This window comes from Genypterus blacodes, unplaced genomic scaffold, assembly GCF_046128005.1.
Source record: "Genypterus blacodes isolate CSIRO-AG114 ecotype Tasmania unplaced genomic scaffold, CSIRO-AGI_Gbla_v1 ptg000226l_1, whole genome shotgun sequence".
NCBI lineage: Eukaryota > Metazoa > Chordata > Actinopteri > Ophidiiformes > Ophidiidae > Genypterus > Genypterus blacodes.
In genome coordinates this window covers 35,001-59,359 of record NW_027467024.1, presented here as the reverse complement: position 1 = coordinate 59,359, position 24,359 = coordinate 35,001, and the positions used below count along the sequence as shown (strand labels likewise).

General features: G+C 46.6%; 2 protein-coding genes across 6 annotated transcripts in view; both read left to right on the top strand.

The window, feature by feature from the left end:
* The first annotated feature begins 897 nt into the window (after nucleotides 1-897).
* On the top strand, nucleotides 898-16,240 carry tom1l2a (target of myb1 like 2 membrane trafficking protein a). 5 transcript variants are annotated; one of them, XM_076170636.1, is made up of 16 exons: nucleotides 898-997; nucleotides 4,338-4,422; nucleotides 5,625-5,703; nucleotides 5,884-6,033; nucleotides 6,455-6,589; nucleotides 6,704-6,853; nucleotides 7,028-7,144; nucleotides 7,797-7,930; nucleotides 8,023-8,065; nucleotides 8,891-9,137; nucleotides 9,660-9,774; nucleotides 10,127-10,202; nucleotides 11,034-11,108; nucleotides 12,821-12,880; nucleotides 13,375-13,411; nucleotides 13,552-16,240. In XM_076170636.1, exons 1-16 carry the CDS (start codon nucleotides 946-948, stop codon nucleotides 13,731-13,733), a joined length of 1,737 nt encoding a protein of 578 aa, XP_076026751.1. In that variant the 5' UTR covers nucleotides 898-945; the 3' UTR covers nucleotides 13,734-16,240. The 5 variants fall into 5 exon arrangements, with proteins under 5 accessions (XP_076026751.1, XP_076026748.1, XP_076026747.1 ...); XM_076170633.1 differs by lacking the exon at nucleotides 11,034-11,108; XM_076170632.1 differs by lacking the exon at nucleotides 11,034-11,108 and having other exon boundaries at nucleotides 6,455-6,607.
* Nucleotides 16,241-17,431: 1,191 nt separating this feature from the next.
* srebf1 (sterol regulatory element binding transcription factor 1) overlaps nucleotides 17,432-24,359 on the top strand; it is a 13,111-nt gene continuing 6,183 nt past the window's right edge. Inside the window, exons 1-10 of the mRNA XM_076170626.1 lie at nucleotides 17,432-17,771; nucleotides 19,561-20,154; nucleotides 22,033-22,193; nucleotides 22,284-22,421; nucleotides 22,572-22,790; nucleotides 22,975-23,083; nucleotides 23,193-23,350; nucleotides 23,444-23,660; nucleotides 23,768-23,952; nucleotides 24,044-24,305. Of these exons, the coding sequence (XP_076026741.1) occupies nucleotides 17,669-17,771; nucleotides 19,561-20,154; nucleotides 22,033-22,193; nucleotides 22,284-22,421; nucleotides 22,572-22,790; nucleotides 22,975-23,083; nucleotides 23,193-23,350; nucleotides 23,444-23,660; nucleotides 23,768-23,952; nucleotides 24,044-24,305 (2,146 nt within the window). The 5' untranslated portion in view covers nucleotides 17,432-17,668. The remainder of the gene's footprint in view (nucleotides 17,772-19,560; nucleotides 20,155-22,032; nucleotides 22,194-22,283; nucleotides 22,422-22,571; nucleotides 22,791-22,974; nucleotides 23,084-23,192; nucleotides 23,351-23,443; nucleotides 23,661-23,767; nucleotides 23,953-24,043; nucleotides 24,306-24,359) is intronic.

Here is a 24,359-nt window from a genome sequence, read left to right as displayed (position 1 = left end):
TAGACTTTCGAGACAAGAAAGTCGAGCTTAACCTGGCTGAAATATAAAACACCGCCTGTTGACCAATCACGTCATTAATAATATTGCGTCACCGTTATTGCAGGATCCCGTTGAACGAGGTGCACGTGTCGTCACGCTGTCTCTCCGTACTTACAAAGATATTAAGTAATATTCGTTTGATTTGCCAACGCTATTGATTCTCGCCGGAAGGCATCCGTCCCTTTGTTTGCATGCACGGGTGCGTTGCTTAGAAACGGGTTCATTCAGCGCTGTCAAGTCAAGTCAGTTTGCAATTCGTTTATATCGCCACCTACCTTGCGTTTGTACCCCTGATAGTCTTGAGAGGATCTGCAGAGAACAATGGCAGAAAATTCACAAATTCAGGTGCTTCAACTAAGAACTAAGTTAAGGGTCTGAATCCTAATTTTAGTGAGAGATTTCAGTTTTCCTTTTTAATAAATTAGCAACAATGTCTAAAGGTATGTTTTTAAATTGTCACTAGAGTTATTGAGCGTATCGTGATGGACAATGACAATTTTATCAATTTTAAGATTATGTATACTGTGCATTTTATATATTTCTTTCATTTAATAATGACACGAAGACTTGACACGTTATATTTTTTATAAACGACATGATTTTAGAAGAGGAATGACTGCTGTCATTATTCTACCGCTGTTTGTTTTCCCTTGAAATCACTGTACACGGAATTAAAACGGTTTTCACGCTGTAGAAATTGTGAAACAGTTACTCGAATTTGGTTTGGCGAACATACCTTTAAGAGTTAAGGCTAGGTTGATTGACAGTGGCAGCAGCCATACAGAGTAGACTTCTGGGTTCGTTGTCCAGTAGGATTGCGCGGTAGTGGTGATGGGCGGTGCTAATCAGTACCTCCTCTCTTCCTGAGCCCCTCTGTCATTCCCGAGCGGATTGTTTGTTGTCAAAATGGAGTTCTTACTGGGCAATCCGTACAGCACTCCCGTGGGCCAATGCGTCGGTATGTAAAGATTTGTAAATAGTAAATAAGTGTTGACGAGGACGCGGGGAAGCTAATGCTGTGCCGGCGGAAAGAGCGAGCTGGCAGCATCATCGCAGTCAACGTCAGCTGCTGGGAATGAGCTTCCTGCTAATGTTAGCCAGCTATCCTCTATAACTTCGTCATTACAGTTAAATTCGTCTGAAATAGCCCCTTGCTTTTGTATGGCGTACAGTAATATTTGTGTATATGCTGTTATCTGGTGAAATTAAAGACTTGAATGTGTAGTAAGCCGTGGCTGACAGAACCATAGCCCGTTGTAAGTTTTATTATCTTGGTCCTTTATAATAATGTAATGGAAGAAGGGGCTCAGTCAGCCACGTTTGATGAACATATGAAATGTTACTTATAGATTTCTAGGCTCTGTGTTGGCGCTTTTAGGTTTTGCAGATGAAATGAAGGATGCGAAGTCTCCTGACATCCTTTATTTTGTGCTTACGCCTGTCTTCGCAGTTGGCTTGTTTGCAGAAAGTGCTGAGAGATAAACACACTGTGACCCAGATCTGCTGTGCTGTTCACTAAAAAATGCTTCTGTCACTGGAGGATGACAGGGATCGTGAGGAAAACTGGGTCTTCCGGGGCTTTATTCCCTATAGTCTGTGCAGTTACAGTGAGGAAACGTCCACTATTGTCCGCCACCCTCCCCACCCTGCTCTCTTCCTGCATGTGCTTCACACACTTGACTCTATGGGGTGACTTTGCGATTTGGCTTGAGTCCAATAACATTTCACCTCTAAACACTTCTCATTGAACCTGTAATGCTCGTGTTTGTAGAGTGGTTGAACACATCCGAAGCAGTGTTTAGCTTAGCAGCTGCCAAATAAAGTCATGTGCTTACTGACCATTACAGAAACATTCTTAAGAGTACAGAAACAACTTATAACTGAGCACAACATCAGAGCAAAAGTCCATGTAGGCTTACACACTGTCTACTTCTCACTTTCTAGACATACCAAGTAGGCGCCTGTGAGTCAGATTAGTCACACTCGGATGACGGAATGTTTCATCGTTAGGACTTCCAGGTTCTCCTCGTGGTGCTCTGGCCGGCCCAACACTCACAGGTCTGCAGCTCTGTGCCATGTCATCTAAAATGGCTCCCATGGGCTCTGAGTGTGGACTCTAGTGTCTCAGGCTCCAGGGGTCCTTTTAGGCCAAACAATGGCATCTTGGATGTCCCTGTTTCACACTGATAGCCGCATCTCCAGCCGGATCTCTCCGGTTGTCCAGCTGTCTTGTGTGGCTGTTGCAGTGGTACTGTACACCAGAGCAGCAGGAGGAGTATTGGCTTACCTGATTAAATGAGACAGAAAGAGAGAATAGCTGATGAGGCGGGCGCAAAGTAAAATGGCTTCATTCACTCAGTGACAAAGAAGAGGATAGAGGTCGTGTGGGATGTGTGGTTTATCCTCCTGAGACCCTGACATTTATTTTGTAGACATTTCTCTATTGCTTATACGTATACAACTGTCTGCTGTGTGTTTAAGCAACCCAAAGCTGTACCACTAGGGGCAGCGACATATGTCCAGACACAAGGACAACAGGTTTAACTTAAGCTCAATGATGTATAAGGTGTAGGGAAGAAAAAATGTAACGTCCACATATGAGGACGTGGGGTCTCTTCTCTGTACCTGGATGTCGTCTTATTTGTGTCCCTGGTAAACGGGCGTGCGAGGCCCATGCCCTGTTTCTCTCACTTTCACTGGTTCCACTCCAAGCTGTTGATTTCTTTACCAGGATGCCAAATCAACAAGAAATTTGGCAGCCTTTATCCTGTGATGAGGCATCAGCTGTTTTGTCAGCAGCTGGTGTCAAACTTTCCACTACCGTTCATTCCAAGGTTAAGTGGAGAAAATACAGTAAACAGGCACAAAGGAGGAGTAGTAAGTGTGAGAACAGAGACGTGGTTCAGAGATGTGTGGCTTTGTGGACAGTGGATGGCACGGCCTGCCTCCGTTTGAACCATGTGACCAGCTGGCTGCACTACAGTGTACATTCCCTGGACTGGGGCACTGGACGGATGAATGAACTCAATGGACATTTGACTTCATTAGTTAACGGCCATCCGAATGGCATTTAAAAAGTCAACTTCCTTCTCTGTCAGCAGCACTTTGCCCTGCCTTGACCCGACCTGGTGACATGTTTACTTTCTGTAGGGCAGACGTAGCAGTTTTTAAATTCTGCTCATGTAGAATTTCATCTTGTGTCAATTTCTCAGTCTGCGTTTTCCTATTTCCCACTGCTCACTCAGTCTGGGACAAGAGATAAGTTATGGTTGTCAGGTTTTGTCCAAAAGGAAGGCAACATGGCGAGCAGAGAGGCTCTGGGCCCGGCCATGACAGCCTGCTGCTCTGGGCTCTGGGCTCTGTGCCTCTGTGCTGAAGTTCTTCTTGTCCAAAGCTCAGGATTCATGGAGTGAGTCAGTCACAGCTCACTTCAGCAGAAAATGTTTTTTATCTCCTCCTCTATTGTGAGCCTCGTCCCAAATGATTGCACTCCTGAGACGTCAACACTCACAAGCAGGATGGATGGATACTTGGGATGGGGTGAGGGAGAGAGAGAGAGAGAGAGAGGGTGGGGCGGGGGAGAGAGAGCGAGGAACACAGCGACGACGGAGCTCATCACTGAAGCCTTTCACACGCCAGATTACGTTTCCGGGCTGTGGCTAAAATGTTTTTCAAATGGTATAGTTGTGTGTGTGTGTGTATGTGTGTGTGTGTGTGTATGTGTGTGTTTGTGTGTGTGTGTGTGTGTGTGTGTGTGTGTGTGTGTGTGTGTGTGTGTGTGTGTGTGTGTGAAGGGAAGCATGTCTCTGTGGATCCACAAGTACACATCCTCATCCCAACCACAATTCAGTTTCAACGTTCATTGTTGTCAAGCCGGCTGCACCACGGCAACAGGTGGCCGTCCATTTGTGCGCCGTCTCAGAGTTTCTTATCAGACTTTCAAATGTTATGAAAGCTAAATCGTATGTGGAATTTGAGTCGACTGATCTGCCAAGAGTTTGGTTGCCTCGCCCCTTAATCCCTCACAGACATTATTATCTGAGCTGCCACTGTGGCTCTGGATGCATCTTGAATACTAAACAACTGGATCTTAAATAGATAAATGGAGAAGAACACTTTGATTCAGAACAGTCATTTATTCTAGGGTGAGCTTAAGTCAGGGTCAGATCCTCTTTCTATACATTCATTTTAGTCAGGCCGAATGTTTTTAGTACAGAGGCTGCAGAAAATGATTCTGCATATATTTTGGTAACAAGTCCACTAAGAAATGTTCTATTATTGTGTTTGTCTTCTGGCAGAAAGGGCCACAGATGGCGGCTTGCAGAATGAAGACTGGACGCTAAACATGGAGATCTGTGACATCATCAACGAGACAGAGGAGGGGTGAGTTGCTGCATTCTATAGAAATGCGTCCAGAAACTGTGTTGGTTTTGCCGGATTCACAAGTTCATTGTTGTATCGCACACTGGATCACTGAGTAGCTCCATAATACACCAACTACACAGCCTCACACACATGTACTGCACAGTTCTCGTAGAAGAAGAAGGCGCTGGTAAGCCTACAGAAAGACTCAACAATCAGGCGGCTTCATGCCCGAGTCAACGTGTCCTCAAATCCCCCACCAAAGCACTCACTCAGGAACAGTATGGAAAAATGTCTCGCATTTTCTCTTTCCCTTTCTCCCTTCTTTGTGCCTGCTTTTCACATTCTTCATGCCCACGCACACACACACACACACACTCAGTGCCTTGGCATGCGACATGGGGCACTGTGTCACACACACACACTCACACATAGGCAGTCAGACAAACATAGCTCAGCTTCACAGAACACAGAACTTCTTTTCATTAAGAAGCGAGATGATAAACTACACTTCTAATTACTCAACTGCGTTAAATCATCTAATAATAGTTTCACAAGGTTGACAATACACACATTTGTGGATAATTCTTCAGAAAAAGCAAGACTACTCTCACATCCTGCGTCTCATAAACTTTACATGATTGTTTCTGGTGTTGATTGTTTGTTTTATGAGCTTTAACTGCTCGTGTGCCAAATTCTCTAAAGCTCAGTCGCTGTGTTTCTATTGAAGTGGGTCAGTGTTAAGATACAAGGTTCACAGGCCTTCCAGGGAAAACAAAGCAACAATGCAAAAGGCAACTGTAATGTAGTTTAGAACAGAAGCACATTAAGTGTTTAGAAGAACGGTACGGATTGTAGTCCGCCCGGCAACACACTCATACAGGCTGCAGTCTGAGGAAAGTGACATACATTCACACACACACACACACACACACACACACACTCCTTCTTTATCTTAACTCTCTCTGCATGGATAACTTTGATTGCTTGGAGGAAAACAGACCAGCTTACACAGAAATAAGGAGAGAAACAGATGGTGCGACTGTCTGTACCTCTGCAAGGCCTCTCTGCCGTCTTCATCAAACGGCTACACCGACAGACTGACTGGCATCTGTTATCGTGGGAGAGGAGATAATTTATTCCTGTTAAAGCCAAAGATGTTGTGCGTAATCCCAGCTGAGATGCTTTATCCTGCTGTGTGTGTCCTGCTGTTTCCCCTCAAGGCCTAAAGATGCTGTGCGGGCGCTGAAGAAGAGACTCAGCGGCAACAGAAACTACAGAGAGGTGATGCTGGCACTAACGGTAAGCTCTTACTCTGACTGTCGCCGCGGTAAAACTCAACGCTTTACGACAACGATAAAACAGAAACAACTCTTTTCTTGCTCTTTCCAAACAAAATATCTCGCCTCGTCACTCTTCGTCTGTCTCTCTTTGTCTGTCTCTCTTTGTCCCCCCCCCCCCCCCCTTTTCCCCACCCTGTAGGTATTGGAGACGTGCGTGAAGAACTGCGGTCACAGGTTTCACGCCCAGGTGGCCAACAGAGATTTCATCGACGGCGTGCTGGTCAAGGTCATCTCCCCTAAAGCCAATCCTCCCACCATCGTGCAGGACAAAGTGCTGTCCCTCATTCAGGTGTGAGAGCGTGATGGTCTACACGATATAGTGCACAAGCTGAGTGAAAACATTGTAGCGAAGTGACACGCAATAGCTAAATATGTATCTTCATCCCTCTGGTGATGTCTGGCTACCTGAGGTCACTCGTGTCCAGATGGTGTTCTTCCATCTCTCTTCCCACTGTCCTTTATTATTTATAAAGCTTCATTGAAGGCTGTAAGAGAGTAAGAGACCCCCGGGGACGATCCGCTTTTAGACACGGTCGATCTGTCTCTGGCTCAGGCTATTCACTATAGAGGATGGATGTGGGAGGCTGTCGTGACCTCTGTTTTTTTAATTTGGGCACAGGGCAGGAAGAAGTTCTTAGTGTTGATAATGTGTTGTAGGGAATTTGTCGCCTGTTGACCTGTGTGTTGTTGTTGTTGTTGTTGTGGTGCAGGCCTGGGCTGATGCCTTCAGGAGCTGCCCTGATCTGACTGGGGTGGTCCATATTTATGAGGAATTGAAGAGGAAAGGTATTGAGTTCCCTATGGCAGACCTGGACGCCTTGTCCCCCATCCACACACCGCAGAGGGTGAGGAGAAACAAACATGTATGTGTATGTGTGTATGTGTGTATGTGTGTGTGTGTGTGTGTGTGTGTGTATATGTGCACGTTGTAACATAATAGGGTTGCTTTCTCCTCCCAGGGTGTACCAGAGGTGGACCCAGCCATGATGAAGTACAAAGCTCCTACCTCGCCTGCAGCAGCGCCCCCTAAGCCTGCAGTCGCCCCAAACCCAGTCTCCTCCACACACATGCCTCATGTTCAGGGTCCCATCACCGCCACGCCTGAACAGGTGCTTCTTTAGTTTCTTCATTGGAATAGACAGAAATAAGTACCAAAGCAAAGACTGTAAGCTTTGAGTTGAACGCTATGACTGTTTGATTAATTTCTTTAAAGAACAACTGCTGCTGATTGACTGAATAAGCCCCAGAATATGTAGGTGACCTTTGCTTCTTGGTGCTTTCAGATCGCTCGGCTGCGCAGCGAGCTGGACGTGGTGAGAGGAAACATCAAAGTCATGTCAGAGATGCTAACAGAGATGGTCCCCAGCCAGGAAGACGCCTCTGACCTCGAACTGCTCCAGGTCAGATGCATGTGTTTGTATCAATGGGAACACACCATGAGGCCAAATTATATTTTGTATAATTAAGTATGTGTCTTTTATTATTGTAACTTAGTAAACACAGTATGTTATTCTAGATGAACTCATTTTATTCCCGCTGTAAACAAATGTTCTTCTGGAGAATTCCTACAGTTGCTCTCTGGCAGTGTAGGAATAAGATGTAACCAGTAGGGGGAGCAGTGCCTCTGTCTTTACTCACCCTCAGCTCACCAAAGAGCCGGTTGACTGTGGTAAAGTTTCAGCGGGAGAATTGGCTAAGAAGCAGCGATAAAAGAAAGAGTTTAATCTCCTCAGGCCAAATCCAGTCAGGAATGCGTGTCAGCTGTTTGGATCTGGCTCGGCAGCTGAAGCGTCCATGTAGCGCCGACGCTTGACCAGACTTTCTTCTTTCTTTTTTAACATTTTCCAGCCGGGGGAGAAAGATAATTGAATCCAAAAGCGTCTGCGTTACGCCACACTGAATCCATAACCAAGTGCTGATGCAGATAAAGTCTGTTGGTTGGTTAGTTCTATGCCGCAGTTGCACTTTTCCGTTCTCCCTAACGACTCCCGTACCTCCTTTTTGTGTCTGTTGTTTCTCTTCCCTATCCTATTAATCCCCACACATTCCCAGGAGCTGAACAGAACGTGCCGGGCCATGCAGCAGAGGGTGGTGGAGCTGATTTCCCGCGTCTCCAACGAGGAAGTGACCGAGGAGCTGCTCCACGTCAACGACGATCTCAACAACATTTTCCTCCGATACGAGAGGTACGAGGGTCACACAGGTCACGGAGACGAAACAATAAGCCAGTATTTGAACTTATATTAACGCATTCTAATGTATTTGATGCTGCTGGCAGGTATGAGAGGTACAGGTCGGGCAGAGCCGCACAGAGCAGTGGGGTAAGTTAAGAAACTCATTTTCTTTTTTAGGGATTGTTATTTATTTGGTTTGACCTTTTCACTAACAAGCACACGCGCCGTAGTTATTAGTCTGCATCATAGTCGCAGACAAAATCAACTCAAATGCAAATGGGTTTCATCGGCAGCTTAATGAATGATGTCATTTCCTATTAGGAGTGTACATTAGCACCGATCGGTCAACCAGTGGACTGTGGCGTTGCATGTTACAGCCCACACACACACACACACACAGACACACACAGAGACACACACACACACACACACACACACACACACACACAGACACACACACACACACACACACACACACACACTGCATCCTGTTGATCTGTCTTGTGTGCTCTGTCTGTCTGTTTGTGTTGTGGCTAGCTGATGGAGGCAAGTATGACACCGCTGCTGTGCTTTAAGCCGAGCCAACGGCGGGATAGACTGAGAGATGACCGCTAACATGTCTGTCACTTAGAACTAACACTTAGACCGCACGATGTGTCAACAGATGAATCAGTGCGGAGTGAAAGTATCTTTGTCTCTCCTCCCTCCTCCTGAGTCGTGGCCTCCCGCTTTCACTCAATCTCCTCTAACTAAACATCTGAAACCTTGTGCAACCACGTTCCTGTGAAACCCGCTGTCGTATCTCTCCACCTACAACCGCTGTGTGTCAGTGAAATAGTCACGCCCGTAGTGAACTAGTAGTTCTTATAGTTGAATCAATCTGGATCTCAGCATTCACCACATATATCACATATATCCCCTTTTGTTTGTTTGTTTCTTTCTTTCTTTCTCTCTGTCTCTCTCCCATCCCAGATGTTGAATGAAGCCACAGAGGACAACCTGATCGACCTGGGCCCCGGCTCCCCCGCTGTGGTCGCACCCAAGCTCGCCTCTAGTCCTCCATCCCGGCCCAGCGTCGGAGCTGCAGCCGCGCCCGCCGCCACCGCCCCCGCCACCACCGCCCCTGCCACCACCGTCCCCGCCGCCACTGCCTCCCCGGCTCATAACCCCGCCGCAGCCCCCACCACAGCCTCCCTATCCTCCGCCCTGGCTGGCCTTGGTAGGAACAGAATGAGGAATACTAACATCATTCAGTCTTATGTTTTGTGGATAAAAAGATACTTAATTTCATATATTTCTCACCCCCGGTCTCCAGCTTTACACTTGCCACCCCCGCAGCTTTCCACATAGCTGGCATCAGACAGGCAGCAGGGTGTAAGACGGGCTCATAATCTGCTTACTAATGGGAAATAAGCCGAGCTCCATAAGTCATTGTTAAAAACTCCCCCCCGCTGTGAGCTCTCCTGTTGGCCTCTCTGCGCTCTGCACTTCTCCGGTTAAAGCGCAGATATATTGCCACTCTCGTTGCGTCGCCGAGGCAATCACACACAGCGCCGTACAGGAAGGAGCTGTGTGAGGGATGAGAACCCATCCAGCACGATGAGCGATGAGGTGTCGATGCGTAGATATGAAGACTCTCAGCAGTAATGGCCGATCTTCACTGCCCGCTCTTCTAACCACCTTACGTCTCCATCCCTCCCTCCCTCCCTCCCTCCCTCCCTCCCTCCCTCTCTCTCTCCAGATGTGGACTCTGAGAGTGTCAGTGGTACCCTGTCTTCGCTATCAGGCCGCAACAGGGACGACTTTGACATGTTTGCCCAGACCAGGAGCAGCTCCCTGGCAGACCAACGCAAAAAGTAGGTTGGGATGTCTTCAGATCGACTTTCTCCTCCTTAACCTGCATCTTCTTCATCTATCTCTCCCCCTCCCCTCCCCCCTTAGAACCTTTGAGCCTTGAAGCCAAACATTACTGATGCTGTTTTTACAAATCATTCTGGTTGATGTAAGGCTCTCGTTGTTTGCAAAGAGAATAAGTAAATTCTAAATAAACTGCTCTGTTTTGTAAAAACCTTCAGGGAGCATTTTCCTGTTAATTATTGACGCTGTTATTAAGGTTTGCTGTTCAAACTGCTTTTCTTGGCTGAGGCTCTCCTCGCCAGTTTGGTGCCATGGCTTAACTGTGTTGTTTATGTTTGTGTGTGCGCCCAGTGTGAAGTACGAGGACCCTCAGGCTCTGGGTGGCCTGGCTTCAGCTTTGGATGTTAGGCAACAGAACGCAGGAGGGGTGAGTACAGTGACGCACGCTCAGGGGTGGAGTTTAACACAGCTATATCCCTCTGTCTGTGTGTGTGTGTGTGTGTGTGTGTGTTCTGTGATATTCTACGAGCCTTTCCGCACCAGTCTTGGTGACTCTCCTGCATGAGATGGCTCTACAGTGACATTTAAAGCCTGTGTGCAGTGATACTTTGAGTAAATGTCCGTACTCTGTCATGCGAGCACAGCCGCTGCATGAATCGCCCTTTGAAACATCCCAGCGAGCGTGGAGAGAAAAAAAGGAAAAAGGTGTCCATTGTAAATCTTGTCTCAGGAGTTCATTGGGTCATTAAGACACCTGGGCTGAGTTCCTGCTCCTTACAGATGGCAGCTCGGCCTTAAAGGGAGAATTATACGCTAGGCCGCCGCGTTTGCTCTAGGATTTGGCTCCTTTTCAACACATTTCAATACATTTGCATGGCTGACACCACACACACACACACACACACACACACACACACGTGATCCTGGAACCTGAACAACCACAACCACACCTACGCACATGCAAGCCCACATGCCACACTATTTGTACACATTATCCAGTTACCTCAAGTGGGGCCGACGCTTGGCGCTCGACTTCTCAACACTTCTGTCTTTGTTTCCTCTTCTTCATCTTTTTTTCATCCCTCATCTTTTACTGAATGAACGTTCACGGCCTTATTTGGTTGTCCCCCTCTTTGGTTGACCTCTCTCCCCCCCTCCCTGTCTCTCTCTCTCTCTCTCTCTCTGTGATGCTGTGGTGGTGGGGTGCTTGTCTCTCTTCTCTTGTGTAAGGTGTGTGTGTGTTCTGTTGTTGATTCAGCTGAGGGTAAAAGGGGATGATAACCCGGCAGAACAGGAGCTGCCCATAGACAGCTGGCTTATTACCCAAGGAATGGTGAGGACTCCATCCTCAGTGTGTCCTCCTCCTCACACCATCACCCCTGCTTCCACCCGAACCCCCCACTCCCTCCTTTCCCGCCGTCATCCATAACGCTCATAGGCTCTGCCCCGCATCACACTCCTCCCTCTTGGAATACCAAAAACAAACTCCCAGCAGGAGAGCAAAATTTCCTCCCTAAGAAGAAAGTGTGTCCGTCTCCGTACTGCTGCTCTCCTCCTTCATTCCTCTTCTCCGTGGATGGATGGAGTGATGATGGAGTGATGAGTCCGGCCGGGAGCACATGTGGGCGAGTAGCTTAGGTTCATCTCCTCTTAACTGTCACGCCTTTAAAACAACGCAGGGGGTACAGATACTTTCGGCTACACAGTCAAGTCGCCAACGCAAGACGTCTGTGCAGCGGCGAGTGTTTGTCCGCTTGTCCTCTTAACGGTCTGTAGAGAAACGTTAACACACTAGATGAGTTCATTAATGACGTCATAGCTCAGGTGTTCCCCATTCTAACCCAGCACCACGTTACAGTGTTGACAATGAAGTTGCTGTTATTATTGTTCAAATGTGTGTGAGTATGAAGGCGAAACGCAGTCAGAGTCAGAGTGAGTAATGACTCCTATAGGCTCTTCTACTCTCCATTCCTCTGCACTTTTCACACAGCCGACTGCTCTTTTATTCCTGTGAACGTCTGCTTTCAAAGTGCTCCACCCTGCTGCCTCCGTCTGTCTGTTGATGCGCCCCCCTACACACTCCTCCCCTCCCAGCGTATCCAGGCGCCTCAGGGAAAGAAACGCTTTTTGTTCGGCTTTGATATCACTTTGACGTCAACCGTAGACTTTGATCTATCAGCCGGCGGATGGAAGAGGATGTTTAGGATTTTTGGGTTCTGGAAGTGAGAAAGCGTGACGCGGACGACGTTTCCTGTTCCCCTAATTGCTCCTCTTTCTGTATTGACCTACATTTGTCTCCTCTATGATCAAACTTTTTCCCTCTTTATCTTTTTTCATGCAACACATAGCCTCATTATAAGTTGGCCGAGTGATTCTTGGTTATTTGTCATAATGTTGTTTCTGCTTTTTAATCATAATTAGGGACATTAGACACAAACGCACACCATCCGCTCTGACATGGTGTCCATCATCACAGCCACCGCCGCCACGCGCCATGCAATGCTGCTGTGTGTGTGTGTGTGTGTGTGTGTGTGATTGCCCTGCCTCTCAACAGTCCCTGTGCTTTCAGCTTTCCCCCAGCAATCAATCTCTTAATCACGTTCAAGCAATTTGCTAATTAACTAATGATGTGGAATAATTAACACTGCTGTGTGACATTAGTCGGCAGCTGTTAAGCCGTGTCAGCACTAAAGAACTAATGAGAACAATACACAACCAGGGAACTCCGGCTCTCTTACACCCAGAAAAAAGCATATACAGTGTACACAGGGACTGTGGGTGTGTGTGTGTGTGTGTGTGTGTGTTTGGAAGCAACAGGCAAATGTGCACTATTTTCTTTTATGTTGATTTCATTTCCATCCTCTTCCTCTCAGTCATTTGATTCCTATTCTTGTTTTCTTTTCCTTTCTGTGTGTGTGTGTGTGTGTGTGTGTGTGTGTTAATTTTTTTCTTTTGTTTTGGTTGTGGGTTTGTGGGTTGCTGCTGTACCGTTGTGTGGCTTTGGTGCTACCCCCCCTTTGGTTTGTCCATGGCTTTGCTCCATAGATCCCTGTATCGCAGTCCTCTGTCATGGATGACATAGAGGAGTGGCTCTGTACTGACGTGGTGAGACTTCTTTACCTTGATTTATATCTTTCTCTCCTTTGTCTCTCTGCCCCCCTTTTGGGTTCTTTTCTCTTCTTTTCTTTATAAGCACATTTCACCTCCCCACCTCATCCAACCCGCATACATTCACCTTTAGGTTCCTTTCCTTCTCATCCACTCCAATCTAATCTATTTCCACCAATGACTGCATTATAACAGTTAAAGTGTGAGGTCTCTGATCTGTGCTAACAAAATGAAAGGAGTTATGCAAAGACAGCAGATGTGAGTTGATGCACAGATGCATGTGGAGGGGAGCTGGAGAAGGCTCGCCATGGAGAAGTGTATGTAAACATGTAAACATGCATGGTCCTTCACCAGGGACTTTGTACGGGGCGCATACTTGACTCAGTTTGAGTGTATGATGCGATATGTGTGTCAGCTTTGACTTGTTGATGCAGGTTATGACTTGCTATCTTTATCATCATGTCATCGTAATCACTTTGTCTTGTTTACAGAAAGGTGATGGCGTTGAGGAGGGCGTGACCAGTGAAGGTACTGACTCTCGTTACTATCCGTATATGGAATTGAGTGTATGACAGTAGCTCAATCAGTGTGAGGTTACATTTATTTTGCAACCTTGATATTCCCTCAGCTCCACTTGTCTCTAAAACGGGTCAATTTGTGTTTTCTAGAGTTTGATAAGTTCCTGGAGGAGCGAGCAAAGGCAGCGGATCCCTTGCCGACTCCCCACGGAGACAACCCCGCTCACCCCGCTCACCCCGCTCACCCCGCTCACCCCGCTCACCCTGCTCGCGCCGCCAGCGGCTCCCACAAGAAGGCTGAACGGACAGAGGACGCCCTCTTTGCCTTGTAGAATCGCCCCCCAGAGAGCCTCGTTCTCTCTCTCTCTCTCTCTCTCTCTCCAGGAGGCATCTCGAGGTCTCGCCCCCACCCCACCCCCCCGGCTGTCCTTCCTTTCCATTGCTGAGCGGCAGTGGCACAGCGAGTGATCTCACCTCCTTGACATCTCCTTGCCAGTATCGCCCGCCGACATAGAGAGGTCCGACATGTTTACTGCACACGGCTGCATCGCGCGTTCCTATATATCGACGTGTTAATCTGTTAGTGCGGGATCTATTCGCAGCTCTGCGTCTCATTCGTCACGCTCCAAGGGAAGACAGCCTAACGTTGCTCAGTGTGGTCTGCCATTATATATATTACTGCAAAGTGGAAAGCATTGATGGGGAATTCTCACTGCAGGCCCATGCATGAAGTCAGTATCAAAGCAGACAGTGTCGTTATGTTTTTGCTACATTCAGCTAATTTCTAATTTATGCATTTATTGTTTGACTGTTTGTTCTATTTCATGTACTAGCGCTGTGGTTATAGTCGATCAAAGCATCTTTTGCGACTACTGTTTGAGTTTGGAGTTTTAATCCTGCTTTTCATACTAAATTGTGTGTGGAATTGGAACAACTGACCCTTCTTGCCTGAAGCATAGTTCACGCTCCAAGGCTCACATTAGCTGACAATGAAAACAAATCATAACTAACCTAGTTCATCTATAAATGCCAGTGTTTCCTTTAACCAAAGGGAAAAGAAGGCAGCAGATAGGATTTGCTTGTTGGGTTTGTAAGGGGAAGGAAGGTGGACACTACTTTTGTTTGTTCATCAATCTCTGTAGTTCTCGTAAATTCCACAACAAAATTTAGAAAAAATATCCCATTTAGCAAATGGGTTTGTAATCATTCCAAAGAATTGTGTTTTGCTTTAATGACCAATCAGCACTTGTTTTCATTTTGCTCAACATTAAATCTGTAATCTTAGAAATGTTGAGTTAGCGTGATCATGTTCCTTCCCCTACATGGTATTAATGGTCATGCACTTTGAAGCAAGATAAGAAAAAGAATCTGTATATTGTCCTTTGTGTTTACAAGATGGTTACTATTTTTATAGGGGATGGGAGATGGATTGACTTTATTTTGCACATAACTTTTATAACTCTTTAATTCCAGCCCTTGTTAATGATATAAAACAGAGTTGAAGTGGATGAATGGACCTTTATTTAACGAGCTAGTATTACAAAAGAACACAACAAGAGCTGATATTATTAGTATGACTCACCCATGGCAACAATAATGATACTGAAAACAGATAGCATCCAATTATGCTCTATTGTAAACAATGTATCCTTATAGATTTCCTCATACTAAATACTATGTACTCTATATACCTCAAAATACAGAATGTTAATTTCTGTATGTTGTTACAATGTATTGCTTCATAGTACTATCCAGAAGACAGAGATTTAAGTATTATTTAATCCCCTGTATGTTTTGTAGTGTAGTTTGTTGTTTGTTTGTTTGTTCCATCAGGACCTTCATCTTTTTGTGGTTCAGGTTGAAAGTGCACTAAATGAACGCATATCTACTTTCTTTGACTTATGCAATCAGAAGCGTATTTTCACTCTATGGTTTGTTTTAACTCTGGTATGATTCACTTGCCGTCGCTGGAGCTGCAAAGCATGTCACTGATTGTAGCAAAGTTGTTCTGAGTAGAGTTTATAAAGCTTCCCTGTTTTCATTCCAGCTCTTTTGCCACTATACTTTGTTCTTAACTTTGCTCTGCACTTCAAAAATGTTGCTCTTTCAGTCAGTCGAGAGCCGTTTCATTACAAACAGTCTATTCACACGATGTAAAACCTGAAACATGTATCAACGTTACTTTCAGTAAAGACCTTCCAATAGAGACAATTAATTTTCATCTGTTACACTTGTTCACATTGTCACACTGGTGACTTTGAAACTTCCATGCGTAAGATGTCACTATGGTTAAATGTTTCAATGTATTTTAGAAGAGAAAAATAAACAATTAATATGAGCTTTAACTTTGCTTTATGTTGTATGGTTAAAGTTTTAAGGTATTTGCTTTTCATGAAGTTGATAGTTAACTGAATATCTCATTTACAGTCAAACACTCGTAAAACTTGCTGAACGAACAAAGGCGGTTACTAAAGGAGGTCCTGTAAAAGGGAACCTCTGTGGTTTTGTGTGTTTGTGCGTTATGTATCTCTGGACCTGAAACAGAGTGTGTTGTGTTACTTGCTTTTATGAAGCTTAAGCCCCGATTGCAACATGTATTCCTCTAAACTCCAGCTTTGTCAGAATGGTTACTGAATGTGTTTTGATACAGGTGAGACAGAATATTTAGCTTAAATACATTGTAGACATGGCGGAGTGGCTTGTTCTCTGTTTGTGGGTGTCCACGTCTCTCTGGCTGTGCTGTCTGCTGTCGTTACCAACGGTCGGATCTCTGTTTGATCTAATGCACGTATTTAACTGCCCAATAAAACACTAGCAGTGTGTGACCTCTACCTCACAACGTTTTGTGGTTATTTTACACATAGGCTTCATCTCCTGCCGCTTCATACACATGCTGATGCAACCCACCCTGATTCTTGAACTGTGGTGGCCATTCATGTTGTCACGTGCCTCTCAGCCCCCCTTCCATATGATTGTTCATAGGAGGGTACAGCTATTAGCATTTCACCAATACACAATGTAAACAACTCTCAATCCTTACAATTGTTATAGTAATTAGTACCCTGTTACTACCTGATGAGGGCTGATGCTGTTTTTACCACTAAACCATTAAACAAGATTTGCCCCTTTATAAAAAAAACCTATAACTATAGCAGTTTTGTTGAAACACTTCTAATATTACCTCACTCCGCTGCCTCTTACAATAACTTCTCTAGTGTTACTCTAGTTCATTGACCTATTTACACACCAAGCCTTTGTGGGGGACCCCTTTGTGTTCACGTGACTGTTTGTAGTTATTGAGTATTGATTTTTGAAAGGTTCACAATATAAATACTTGGATATACATTTAACATATTGCAGCTGCTTCATTGCAACACATTATGGGCTTTGACCACCTGTATCTTTCCTATTTCTATCCATCGCTGTTGCCACTTTCCTAAAAGGGAGAAACACATGATGTAATCCAAAGAGCCGGAGCTGTGACATCAGATCACCCCACTCGGGTTCGGAGCTTCCCATTGGATGATTCCGCTGGTTCTACAAGGAGGAGGAGCTGAGTCGAGTCAAGCTAACTTGGTTTTAATAAGCCCACACCTACTCGGCTGGGATTGGCTGGCGGAGGCAAGCCCACGATTCACACGTCCACGCTTCCCCACGTCAAAATACAGAGTAAACCCATGTCGATGACAGACTAAACTGATTTCAATAATTATATACAGCACTGAAGTAAGCAGCATTGTTTTTTTATTTATTATTATTATTGTTGTTGTTAAAGTTTTGTTATTATTAAATGTACTATTAATTTTTATTTTACTTTTTACGTGAATTTATAAAAGTATTTTTCTCAAATTGATGATTATTAATAATTGCAACAACGTATGTTTTTGTATCTCAAAACTAGATAAAGATTCCAAAACAAGCTGTCAAACAGGGACGTGGGAATCGAGTGAAAGGGCGGTGATTGGCTAAAGCGCCTGTCAATCATCCCGAGCTGGGTGGATTCCTTTGTGTATCTACGCGAGCAGCAAGTTAGACCTCAATGAGCCTGACAGTGTTTGGCTAGACAACTTTAACAGCGGTGATGGCAGCAGGACCGAGCTGCTGATGACAGAGACCCGGCTTTGAGAGAACTTTAACTCGCTTTAACAACGATTTACGGCGCCTTTGGCAAATGTAGGGGCGCCGGGAGTTTACGACATTTTCCTCCGTGCGATTCATCTCCAGTCAAGTTTACTTCTTTGGGAAGCCAAACCCAGGAGAGGGAAAGATGAACAGTCTCTCTTTTGACGATCCTTCCATGGATCTGGACCCAACACTGTCGCTTAATGACCCCAGCGACATTGATACGGCGCTGTTGAGCGACATCGATGGTAAGAAAGTAAAGCTGTTTGTTAAAGAGCTAAATTCATAACAACATCCCTGCTTGTGCGCCATGTGTTTCATTGCTCGGAGTAACTCATCTTATACCTTGTACCTACATTGTGCCTCTCGCTTAGCCTCTATTTTGTGCTTTAATAGTAACAAACGGCCAACTTAAGGTTTTAGCTCAACCTAGCTTTCATCATACACCCTTAGCTTAGCGGTATCTAGGTAACTCCTTATCTTATGATGTATTCACTTACACTACATAGTATTGTTACACATTTGATAAGCTGGTGCAATACTTCGCCATCCGGGCCACAATCACATTATAACATCGCAATATCGTACAACCGGACTGTGTTAAAGCGGGTTCGGTTAGCTTGAATGCTAACGTGAAGTGGTCGTGAACGCGCCCCGCCCCCAACCTGCTCCACAAACTGGAGGGTTACTGTCGTTCATTCCTCTCTCTGCCAGGTTCACACACACACACACACAGCCCCGGTTGACCGAAATGACGAAACCATGTGCCAAGTGTTATCACTAAGCAAGCATGTTCACCTGAGCGACGCGTTCAGTTCTGTTCGCCCCGAGTTTGGACGCTAACGAGAATTACTGAATTATTATTATTACTGAATCATTAAATGCAACGCGGGGATGTTTGTTGTGTGTACCGCCTCCTCTTTACACCGGCCATGCACGGATACTCTAAGTTAATGTAGAAATAAATGTAATAATAATGAAGTTGTAGTTGTGATTAGCTACACCACACACACACAACACCACACACACTGTGACCGGCAGTAACCCTGAGCGGTGCTGCTCGGTAGTAACCTCACAGCGGAGCTACAGACAAGTGCGCTCTCTCTCTCTCTCTCTCTTCTGCTCGGGAGCTGATTGGCTGAGAGCGATCACCTCATGCAAAACACTGGCATACAAATCCAGGCTGCTGATGCCACACAAGCCTCATGTGTGTCTCATATATAAATCCAGATCTATGTACATAAATGTATATTCCTGTTTACACATAGTGTCAATATGCACACTGTCAACGTTATTTGGCGACTTGTTGAACCAACTAAGACCTAGACTTCCTTCAAAATCAGTTAGTTTGGGGGGGGGGGGGGAAACCCCGACCTACTATTCTCTGTTTGCATCTTTGGCTAGACAACAGTTTATAGCCAAAGTTTAAAAGTCTCATATGTTACTCCAGACTTCAATTTCTGCACAATACAGGCTTGTGTATATGCATTTCTATTGTGTTGCTCTCTAAGAAGCCTCAACTTGTTCTATAATTCTTATTATTGTGTTTGACGTTCATTTGTTATGGTGCATAATCAGACCAATGATCTGCTGGTTAGTCACAGCTTTGCACCGTTTGATTCCATTTGTTTGTGGAATATGAAGCTGACGGATGTATTTACAGTATGTGTGTCCAGTTTGCTTTACACTGACACGTTGTGTTACACAAACAGCTTTGTTGTCTTTATGCTCCGTATTCTGATTCTAGATCGTCATATTGTTTGAGTACAAAGAAGATGCCTGTATTTCTTTTACAACCTTGGGTAAATGGATTAAAATACAAATTATCCAGGTTTGCCAAGCACACATTTTGTGTTCTACACTCTTCCTCATCCAAAATTCAATTTCCTATTTGTGTGAACTGGTCTACAGCTTACAAATGGATCTTGTGCAGTCTTGCTGTGAAGTTGAAGTGTGATTATGCAGACATTGTGTGTTCTTGAACATGATGCCTGTACTTTGTGAGCACTGATGATATTTGTCATTTCTTTTCCTCAGACATGCTCCAGCTCATCAACTGCAGCCATGAAATGGAGTTTGGAGGACTGTTCGACTCGTCCACATTCGTAGGGCCTCCCCCCGCCCATGAGCTTCCAAGTCTGACCCCATCCATTTCCTCCATCCCTCCACCCGCCGCTGCTACTCCCCCGTCTTCCTCTCCCTCCTCCATCCTAAGCAGCAGCCCCCACCTGGACGCGCTGCTCGGCCCTCCCATCACCCGCAGCGCCGCCACCCCGGACAAGACCTTCCAACCCCCCACCTTCCAGCAGTCCCCCCTGGCCCAGGTGCCCAACCCCAGCGCCAGGCAGCAGCCGGCCTCCCCTCAGCAGGCCTCCAGCCTCAGACAACCCAAAGTGGAGCAGCCGCAGCAGCAGCTGCCACCAAGCCTCAGCCCGTCTACCCCTGCAGCTCCGGCGGCCTCGCCCGGCACTTCACCGGTATCGAGTCCTGCGTTCAGCTCCACGCCTCAGGCCCTTTTTACGGCTGTGGCAACGCTGCCTCAGACACCCACACAGACGCAGACGCAGCTTCAGGTCCAGGCTCCGTCCCCGCAGACCCCAGTCACCTACACCTACCAGACCAGCTTCACAGGCAAGTGCTCTTTGCTGTGTTTCCTCCTGCCTAAGGGGCTACTGATCCTTTTGGGTTATACATACGCACATCCAACAGAACCCTCTAAGGAAAACAAACCCAATAGCACTCTGTAAACAAACTAAATGTACTGTAAAAGTATCCATTGCTTTGTTTAGTCATCTTGTGATTTTGCAGTGTCAGGTCCTCTGCACATCTTCTGTGTTTCTGGCCCGTTTCACTAAACACACTTCTCTTCTATCAGTCAATACTCTTCAGGTCGTTATTCTTCCCACTGCTCGACTTTGGTTTCTAAATTGGTGGAAAGGCCTTGAGTCAAAGCTGGCAGGGGAGTTGATTACACACGCATTGGGACTTTCACCAGCACCAAAGACCTTCTCTGCTTTAGATACTTTGATTTGAGACTTTGTTTCTGTATCTCAGTGTGACTCTTATGACTCACCAGCATTTGGAGAAACTATTTTTATAAGTATAAGCAAGAGCCTCTGTAGTTAAAATCACATTCTCTTTGTGATCTTGGCTTTTGCGTCTCAAATGACATCATAATATTGTGCAAAACTCTGTGTTGCCCGCTGGGTCACAGGGTTACTCCACCTCACACCGTCACAGAGCCCACTCTAATCTCATAGACTTTGCTGTGGGTGGATAAGAAAGGCCGTATCGGACTCCTACATTCCCAAACTTTGACCCTTCATTGGATGTTACTGACGGGATTGTGGGTAATTGTGAGTTCTATTGCTCCCTAATAAAATTTCCCGCCCCGATTGAACCCAGTGCCCTGCCTACCGTTTGAGCTGGGGCTGATAAGGAATGGAAGGTGACACACTGACTGTTGCTATTACTTTATAATCACTTTGGACGATCGCACTTCACCTATTGGCCTACAAACACACATGCCAGCAGCTCCAACCAAGTCACCAAGAGAAGCCATCACTTCTTCAGACAAGACTGGAGTATTAGAAGTTCAGCCGCTTTGGCTCTGATCCCTTCATTATTAGATCAGAAAGTTAGTTTCCACATCATAAAGGACATTTTTAACATTAGAAAGTTCACATAACTACTTACGATTTGTTGATAACCCGACGAGAATTAGCAAAGTTCATCTCTAGGTCGAGCTCATCGTCGCCTTCGATGCATAACTTGTGATTCAAAGCTGCTGTCGGCTCTCCCTTTACCCCCATTTGTTCCCTGATTCCATTCATAGCGTCTCATTACATTGCAGTCGCTAATACCGAGGGGCACTGAGGGCATGTCATTGACCTTTGACCCTGGCAAGAATGACCTGCTGATGGACTGACCCCTCTGTAATTGTGTCTGGTATTGATATCTAACAAGACAGGACAGTGGAGGCTTTAGATTCATGAAATGTTCCCAATTTTTAAAGGTATCGATAAATATTTTTGTATTAACGAACAGCGATTCCAACTCGACTAGACTAATTAAAATAATAATAATGATAATAATAATATATGCGTTAAATTTCCCTCTTTTGGTTTCATCATTATCCACGCTTCAGTCAAAAGAGCCTATTAGTGTTTCCCCGTGTTAAAGCCCATTAGCAGCTTCCGCCTCAATCAAAATGGATATTTCGCACCAAAACAGAAGCCAAACTTGATTAGCACATAGTGTGAATATAACGAGCAGGAGCAGGAGACGGAAACGGGCGGATGGTCGCGCTCGCTTGTCGTTTGCGGCTCTTTGAGTGATGATCTTTCTCATTAGTTTGTCTTTGCTTTTGTGTGTTCTGCTGGAAGACAACAGGACCATAGCTGGCACTTATGAGAGGTGCAAGCAGGAAGTCACAGGTTTTAAACACGCCACCGTCACCGTCCTCTTTTCAGGGCTGAAACGGTCAACTGTTCCATTTCTGTTTTCCAGCTGTCAGCCAGCCAGTCACCAGTTTGTCGTCCTCGTCTCCGACTCTTCAGCCAGTGACCATTCAGGCTCAGATCCAGGGTCTGACCACCGCCTCTCCCCTGCTCACCACCTCGGCAGGCTCCCAGGTGCAAACCATCGCGCCCCACGTACAGCAAGTACCCGTAAGTCTGTGTGTGTGTGTGTGTTGCAAAGTCGCTTGTGAAACTAAACCAAAGTGCTCATTCAAAGTGTGTGTGTGTTGCGTGTTTTAGGTGTTGCTGCAGCCACAGTTCATCAAAGCCGAGTCTCTGCTGTTGACCACTCTGAAGCACGACCCCTGCATCGTCTCCACTGTGGCCTCGCCCACCTCTCTGTCCACCACCGGCCCGGTACAGAGCGCCTCGCTGCAGGTAGGGACATCAAGCGCCGCCCGGCCTCCGCAACCGGGGTCAAACAAATGAAAACCATGGTGACCAAATGCTCCTGTGAGCCTTGACAGAAGTAAATATGGATGAGGATGAGGTTTGTGTTTTTATTGAGTACCTTCTTCCTCCCATCAGGCCTTTATGGGGGGCGGCACCATCCTGACCACAGTTCCCGTCATGGTTGATACCGACAAGCTCCCGATCAATCGCATCTCCATCGGAGGCAAGCCGGCCAACCTGCCGTACAAGGGAGAGAAGCGCACGGCTCACAACGCCATCGAGAAGCGCTACCGCTCCTCCATCAACGACAAAATCATAGAGCTCAAAGACCTGGTGGCCGGAACCGAAGCCAAGGTAGGAAAAGAGAAACGCAACGCCACACAAAAACCCGTTATATCCGTATAATCGGAGCGCTGAGTCACTTCTGGAAAACAAACTGCAACTGACACAACTTCCTTCCCCTTGTTTTCTTTGAAAGCTTCTTGGACAAATCAATTATTTTTGGACTCAGGGTTGTTTGTTTTCTTTCCTCCCGTAGCTCAACAAGTCTGCAGTGCTGAAGAAAGCCATCGACTACATTCGCCACCTGCAGCAGACCAACCAGAAACTCAAACAGGAGAACATGGCTATGAAGATGGCCGCTCAGAGTACGTGCTTTAAAAACCTCTTTATCCTTGATTTCCTTTCATTTAATCTGAAGTTTTCACGGCCTTGACACCATGCGCTGTAACAATGCGTTCCCTGGTTTTGTCACAGAGTCTCTGAAGGACATTGTTGCCATGGAGGTGGACGGACAGCCTGAGGTGAAGAACGAGCTGCCCACCCCGCCCGCCTCAGACGTGGGCTCCCCCACCCCCTCCTCTCACTTTGGCAGCGACTCTGAGCCCGACAGCCCGATGGGAGAGGACACCAAGGTACCGGCCGCTCCGTCCAACATTGATTGAATTTCAGTGGTTCGACCGGGTTCGTGTGTTTTGATAATGAAGCTTTTGTTTGCGGCGCGACAGCCGAGCGCAGGCGTCCTGGAGGGGTCGGCGGCCGGCGGCGGTGGCGGCGTCGGGGGGATGCTGGATCGCTCCCGCATGGCGCTGTGTGCCTTCACCTTCCTCTTCCTCTCCCTTAACCCCCTGGCCGCCCTGCTCTGCGCGGCCGGCAGCAGCTCGGCGGGAGGCGCCGCGGCAACGCATCACAACACCAGGAACATGCTGGGTGTGGAAATCACGGGTAGGAAGTGTGAAGGAATCATGAAAATGACAAAATACGACACGCTTACACAAAATAAATAGAAAGTCTGAAGTGTTTGTGTGTGTGTGTGTGTGTGTTTCTCCCAGCTGACTCTTGGGGCTGGATGGACTGGATGCTGCCGACCCTCCTGGTGTGGCTGCTGAACGGGATTCTGGTGTCTGGAGTTCTGATCCGTCTGTTGGTGTACGGAGAGCCTGTAACCCGGCCACATTCTGGATCCTCAGTCTTGTTCTGGAGGCATCGCAAACAGGCCGACTTGGACCTGGCCAGAGTGAGTTCATCTCCGTTAAGTTCAACATCCGTCCGTCCGTTGGTCCCGGTCTCCTCCTCCTGACCCGTCTCTACCCCTTCACCCTCCTCAGGGGGATTTTGCCCAGGCCAGTCAGAACCTGTGGACCTGCCTGAAGGCGCTGGGCCGTCCCTTACCCACCTCCCAGTTGGACCTGGCCTGTGCCGCTCTGTGGGCCCTGCTGCGTTTCTGCCTCCAGCGCCTGTGGGTCGGACGCTGGCTGGCGGCCAGAGCCGGAGGGCTGCGATCTGACCGCCCCCTGCAGGACGATGCCTGCAAAAGCAGCCGGGACGCCGCCCTGGTGTATCACCGTCTGCACCAGCTGCACATGACGGGTCGGTTGATAGGGGAAATGACTGAATGAATTGTTTTATAGATTGGCCTTTGAC

Coding starts and splice junctions, on each gene's coding strand:
- tom1l2a (XM_076170636.1), top strand. CDS start 946: ATGGAGTTCTTACTGGGCAATCCGTACAGCACTCCCGTGGGCCAATGC. Junction 6,590..6,703: donor CCATCCACACACCGCAGAGG/GTGAGGAGAAAC, acceptor TTCTCCTCCCAG/GGTGTACCAGAGGTGGACCC. Junction 9,775..10,126: donor CTGGCAGACCAACGCAAAAA/GTAGGTTGGGAT, acceptor GTGTGCGCCCAG/TGTGAAGTACGAGGACCCTC.